General features: G+C 55.7%; 1 protein-coding gene across 1 annotated transcript in view; it reads right to left on the bottom strand.

Moving 5' to 3' along the window:
* LDLRAP1 (low density lipoprotein receptor adaptor protein 1) overlaps nt 1-6677 on the bottom strand; it is a 15991-nt gene extending 9314 nt beyond the window's left edge. Inside the window, exons 1-3 of the mRNA XM_009074528.1 lie at nt 6593-6677; nt 3310-3452; nt 1668-1780 (exon numbers count right to left, since the gene is read on the bottom strand). Coding sequence (XP_009072776.1) covers nt 1668-1780; nt 3310-3452; nt 6593-6677 — 341 coding nt within the window. The remainder of the gene's footprint in view (nt 1-1667; nt 1781-3309; nt 3453-6592) is intronic.
* Between the last annotated feature and the right edge of the window lie 43 nt (nt 6678-6720).

Raw genomic sequence — 6720 nt, 5'->3', positions numbered from 1 at the left:
AGTGGGATGCTTCAGTGAAAGTTCTCCCATGGTCCCATGTTGCCTTTCAGCTCCTGCTCTTGCTGCCCCCAAGAATTTGCAGGGAGGACACTGGAAGGTCTCAGTTTCCAGCAGATGTTGGGATTTTAAAAAGCCACATGCAACATTTATTTACACTGCATTAGTCTCTTACATGTGAGGATGGCTCTGCTCAATGGCCTACATTTTATTTTCCAGAGCTGAGCTGTGCTCTGGATTAATTACAGAGGTGCTTGGAAATTCACTCCTTGCACCCATTTTTCCCAAAACCACATGGTCACTCTTTCAGTAATTGTTGCAAAGCCATGGCAGGTGATCTACACAGGCACGGGGTCCTCCCAGCAGCCCCCAGCTCGACACTGGATTAATTAATTAATTTCCAGGGACAGGATAACTCATCCACCCCTGAAATAAGCCAGTTTGAGCACCAAGGCCTCTGGCAGCAGCATGTCCAGTGATGGTGGCTGTGTTTTAGCCACTGCCACCCCATCCTGCCCCAGGATGTGATCTGGGGAAGACCTCAGAGCCAGCATCATCCCAGAGGATAGAAAAGCCAAGGAAAAGACAGCAGAGGTGTTAGAGGAAAGCTCTGGGAATGCCACCATTGGAGCAAGAAGATTCCACTCACACAGACCCCAGAGATCACCGTGACCCTTCTCCTCAGTGCCAGCATCTCCAGGGAGCACTGTCAGTCCCCAGAAGAGCCTGTTTGGGATGTGCTGGCTTCAGTCACTGAATCAGGGGCTGCTCACACGCAGGCGCTGACAGGAACAGCTTTATCGACAGCTGTTCAAGTGCCTGGGGAGAATTTAAGGCAGCATCTAAAATCCCTGTCCTCGTGGCTCTGCAGGCTCCTACACCAGCGCAGGGATCCTGATTTTGGCCCAGCTGCTCTGCCCTGCTTTGCTCCTTAGCAGCAGGTTTATGTCCTGGGGAGGGCCAGGCTCTGCACCCCTGGCTGTTTGGGACTGCTGGGTTTGAGCTGGAGAAAAGCAAGTGGTTAGTGGTCTAGTTAGAGAGAGCCCAACCCAAGTTTAGCACAGGGGATGGAGCAGCAGGTGAAGGACAGAAGCAGAGTGTGGGGGATGCAGAGAGGAAAGGGATGAAGGAGATGGAAAGAGCCAGATCCAAGCTGTGCTCTGCTCCACCAGGTCTGTGCCTGCCTCTTTGCCAAAGCCAGAGTGGGGGATGTGGAATAACCCACCCTTGCCCTCCCCACACAGGTACAGCTCAGCAGCTGTCCCAGCACTGCCCCTTGCCAGAGCCTTTTAAATGCATCAGAGACACAGGCAGTGAGGGAAGGGCATGTCCTGACCATCCTCTGTATTTCACCCTCACCATCTCCACAGATGCTTTGGCATTTCTACTGCCAAAACCAGGTGGCAAAGCCACGTGTGGCCACGGAGCACTTGGCTCTGGATGTGCAGTTTGCACACACATCACCTCTTTGTCACATTTTTCCTCACCCCTGGATGGACACACTGCACCAGCCACAAATTTAGCTTCAATTTATTACCCTCTCCCTCCCCTACCTTAGTTCTCCATCCAAATGTGATGGCCAGTGAGGAGACAGGTCAGACCAGGTGGAGCTGGAGCAGAGGAGCAGCTGAGGGACACACAAACCCAGCAGGGTGCTCCCCAAAACTCACCTGTATATGGAGATGTTCTCAATCAGCTCATTTGTCCTGCTGTCATTTAACACGATCCCTCGGGGTGAGACTTTCAGTGTCACTTTCTGCAGTTTCTTTCCACTTGCTTTTGCCTTTGGAAGGAAAAGAGGGAGGGGGAAAGTTCCAGGCTTTTAACATTGAAGGTGCATGAGCAGAGACTCCAGAGACACACATTAATATCACTTGTTAGTACTAGAGACTGATTTTACTACCAGGTGTGATAAAGCCCTTATTAAAACTTTGCCTTCCCTGAAGCAGAGATTTTTGCTGGCATTAGCAAGACAAGGACATACACCTCCCACTCCACACTGTGCAGAAGCACTTGCAGCTCAGCACCTCTGTGAGGATTTCCCCATGGCCATTGGCATGAACTGGTGGCTGCTCTGACCATGCCATGTGAGTTCCAGGTAAACCACTAGGGAATTTTGCCTTTAGGGCTAGTTCCAGAGCAGAGGAGACACCAGCACAAACTGTGCTGGGAGCAGAATGGTCCTGGTTGACGTGGGGTCCCAAAGAGCTGGCTCCAAACCGTGCTGCCAACCCTCACTCCATTGGCAAAGCATCCCCTGCCCAAGGTCAGCTTAAAAAGTAACTAGATTTACGTGCCACTTTCTCTTATTTACTAGCCTCGTGCTTTCACCCTTCAGGTTACATCCAGCTCACTGCTCAGCCTCTCTCCAAAACAAATAACACACATGCAGCTGGTTCCAGCCTGCAAACCTGGACCCTCAGCACTGCTCCCTGGGGAACCTCAGGAGATCTGTCCAGAGGGCATGGCACTTGTGCTCGAGTCCCTTCACCAGCCTCGTTGCTCTTCTCTTTTTTTTTCCCGAGGCTGTCTCAGCCCTGGGGCTTTATTTAAAGGCTCTGCTCTCAGTTGCTAAGAGCAGATGAGAAGAGCTCTGCCAGCAGCTCCTGTTTCATGTGAGCACTTCCCTCTGTCCAGCTCAGCCCATGCCAGGAAAAGCTCCAGCACTACCCAGCGCCGTTCGCCACCCCATTGAGTTTTACGACGGTTAACAGTACAACTGGGGCTTTGCTTCATTCAGTTTTATAAGGGCTTAAAGAAGCACTAATTTTACTTGCAGCCTGGTGAGCCATGGCTGGAGGATGGCTGCAAATCACTCCCTCTTGCATCAGAGGTTACAGTGGGACAGTGGTTGCCTTGGCTTGGAGCAAGTTGTCCTGCTCCCTTCTCCTCTTAACCCTCCTAATCCTGGGAAGGAAAACCCAGAATTGCTCTGGCCACACTCCAAATGCTGTCCCTGCCTTGCAAGAGGAGACACAGCCCTGGGGCAGGCTGATTCCACCAGGTCAGAGGCTTCTCACACACCCAGGGTCACCCAGGCTTATCAAGGGGAGCCAGAGCTCAGACACATAACACCAGCTTTTCACAGCCTGCCCCAGCCCAGGGTCAGGCTGGCCCCAAGGGCTTCCCAGTCCTGCTGTCTGCAGCTCTACCAACACCACCAGACACCTGCTTGCCCCTGGAGGGGCTGGATGTGCAATTCTGACCCTCCCCAGCCCACAGCTGCCTCCAGACCTGAGGCTCTGAAACTCCCCAGTGCCAGACTCATTAGAAGAGCAGGAGACAGAGCTCTGCTCCAGCACAGACACTCACAGTGGCCACGATCCTTTTGACAGCAGCTGCAGAGAGCTCCTCTCCCTTGGGCTGCTCCACCAGTGTCATCCCCATGTACTTGAGGCTGAAGAGCATCCCCTCCAGCAGCGTCTCGCGGGTATCAGTCCAGTTCTCTGGGAGCTCTAGAGAGTCAACAAAGAAGCTCTTGAATTCCCAAACACACAAGGGTAGCCCTGAGGGTTTAGGGATGAGCAGGGTGTTGGTTTAGCTGCTGCCTGGACCCCCATGCCCAAGCAGCTGGGAGTTTGGAGAAGGAGATGGGGCAGAGCCTCAGCTCTTGAGGGAGGAAACAACATGCTTCAGCCACAAAGCAACCATGAGGTGTTCATATGCCCCTGTAGCTCTCCAAGGCAGCAAAAACAAATCCCAAAAATGTTTTCCATGAGCCACAACAAACAGCAGCAACCCTTAAAGACCCATTAGGTTAGCTGTGAGGACCCAGGCCCACACCATAACTAAGGGAATCCTGAGCCTCAGACTCAGACAGGTGCTTGGTGCCACCCCATGCATGGCAATGACCTTCTCCTCTGCAAACCATCACCTACACACACAGGCTAAGATGGGATTTGCTGCTAAGCCCACGCAGCTATTGGGATCCAGGTGAGGTGCTGTGACCTGCTAAATCACTCACCTACAGCCCTGAGGATCCCAAGCTGCAGCGAGGAGAGGTCTCTGCTCTCCCCTGGTAGACACCAAGGAGGCCACTGGCCATTCCCATGTGTGCTGGGGGGTGGGAAGATAGGCCCTAAATACAGAGCTAAGTTTGGGACCAAAGTAAAAGTCAGGTGGGTGTTTCTAAGCCTGAAATTGCACTGCAGGAGCCAACATCCAGCTGGCAACCAAGGATGTGAGCTCTTGTGTTTAAAGAGGGTCTTGCTTGGAGCAGGAGGCAACAAACCACAGCCCTGGGGAGTGATGGTGCTCCCAGAGAGGACACTCTGCTTACTGCAGACAAAACATGTCCCTGAGGCTTTGCAGCCTTGAACTCAGTCTCCTCCAAGCAGTGGGGCCAAACTGCACAGCTCCCTGCACTCCTGCAGCACAAGAGGGCAGGGATAGGGGGGACCAGGACACTCCCCTGGGGTAACCCCCTGTGACTCAGCCTCCTGGTGAGGGTGAAATGGGAGATAAGCCATAAATCCCAGCACCACTCCCAGCGCCGGGCGATGAGACATCCCCACGAGACGGAAGCAGGTAGGAGTGGTGCCACGGGGTGTGGAGGGGTTCTGTGTCTGACACACAGCTCCCACACCTGGAGAGGAGAAAACAGGACAGGTGGGATGCTGTGCTAACCTCCCAGCCCAGTTACAAACAGAGGGTGCCAGCAAAAAGCTTGGATTTCTCAAAAGCCAAGGGTGCTGCCACTGTCCCCCCAGCCTTGACTGAAGCCAGGTGAGCACAGCAAGGTGGGTTAGGTGTCTCTGCCTGCTCCACACACCCTGCCTCTCTAGCCAGGCACTGGTCCCATAGCACTGGGGCCAGGGATGCTCTGAGCACACTGCCTAGCATGATACAGCTGCAGCAAGGCCCTGGGCACACAGCTCAGTGGCTTGAGAGGAAATGGAGGTGGTTTAAGAGAAACCACTGAAATGCTTTCAGACAGGAAGGAGCATCTGGGCATCACAGGGACAGAGACACTTCTCCACACATCCTGTTCATCCCTGTGCACCCACCTCACCCATCCTCCTGCTAACACAAACGATGGCACACCGGGTACACCATCCCGTGGGGTGACAGCGAAGGGCACGGGGACACTTTGCAAGGTCACAGCATGTCCAGGAGACTCTCTGCTGGGCACAAACCACAAGGTGACTTGTGGGTTGTGCCCACAGAGCACCCCAGCTGCCCTCCAGCCACTTGCCCTTAATCCCAGGGACAAGGTGTGACGATGCCAGCTCAATCCCATCGGATTAGCAACAGCACCAGGTCTGATCTCACCTCGGGCAGGGAAGGGTGCAGAGGGCAAGGCATCCCCATCCTGCCCACTGCCACACTCGGGGCTCCAGGGCTGGTGTCCCCTTCCCTGGCTGCAGTGGGAGGTCACTGGGCAGGGCACGAGTGGCTCCTGCCACGGGGACATCGACCGGGTGATGAAACCACCAGCAGGACGAGGTCAGAAACTGCCTGCAGGGCTCCAGTCCTTGTGTCAGGCTGGGGAATGGGGACAGCCCCCCCAACACCACCGGGGGATGGGGACAGACCCCCTAACACCAGTGGGGGATGGGGACAGACCCTCCAACACCAGTGGGGGACTGGGACAGACCCTCCAACACCAGTGGGGGACGGGGACAGACCCTCCAACACCAGTGGGGGATGGGGACAGACCCTCCAACACCAGTGGGGGACTGGGACAGACCCTCCAACACCAGTGGGGGACGGGGACAGACCCTCCAACACCAGTGGGGGATGGGGACAGACCCTCCAACACCAGTGGGGGACTGGGACAGACCCTCCAACACCAGTGGGGGACGGGGACAGACCCTCCAACACCAGTGGGGGATGGGGACAGACCCTCCAACACCAGTGGAGTATGGGGACAAGATCCCCAACACCACAACTGGGGCATGGGAACAGACCCTCCATCACCACTAGTGGATGGGGACAAACCCCCCAACACCACTGGTGGACAGGGACAGACCCCCCAACACAACTGGGGGATGGGGACAGACACCCCATCATCAACTGGGGGACAGAGACAGATCCCCCAACACAACTAGGGGATGGGGACAGACACCCCATCATCAACTGGGGGACAGAGACAGACCCCCCAACACAACTAGGGGATGGGGACAAACCCCCCAACACCACTGGTGGACAGGGACAGACCCCCCCAACACCAATCCTTGGCGACAAGGACATTCCCCCCAACACAACTGGAGGACAAGGACAGACACTCCACTCTCAACAGGGGATGGGGACAGACCCCCCAACACCCCCAGTACTTGGAGACAGGGACAGACCCCGACCCACCCCTCTGACCCAGCACCGCACTGGGGAAGGGCTGCGGGGGGACTGGGTATGAAACAGGGGGAGCAAAGTGGGGGGCAAAAAGGGAGGGGTGAAAAAAGAGTTGCGAGACAGAGAAGTAGAGCAGAAAGCAGGGACGGCGCATGGAAAAAAGGGGAGAGAGAGGACAGCCCGAAAGCAGAGCGAAAAGAGAGTACAGAAAGCAAAAAAGTGGAAAAGCTGGGAAAGGAGAAAGCGAGATGCAGGACGAGGAGAGGGTGCGGGGAGAGGGTGGAAAAGAGGGGACGGGTCTCACTCTTGTGTCTGCCGCCGGCCCAGGAGGGTTTGTGGACGCTGGGGCTCCGCAGCAGGGCACGACCCGCGGATTTCAGCGCGTCCATCGCTCCCCGTCCCTGCTCCTCTCCCTGCTCCGCGTCCTGCTCC

This window comes from Acanthisitta chloris, unplaced genomic scaffold (genome assembly GCF_000695815.1).
Source record: "Acanthisitta chloris isolate BGI_N310 unplaced genomic scaffold, ASM69581v1 scaffold21705, whole genome shotgun sequence".
NCBI lineage: Eukaryota > Metazoa > Chordata > Aves > Passeriformes > Acanthisittidae > Acanthisitta > Acanthisitta chloris.
This window is presented reverse-complemented; position numbering and strand designations above follow the sequence as displayed.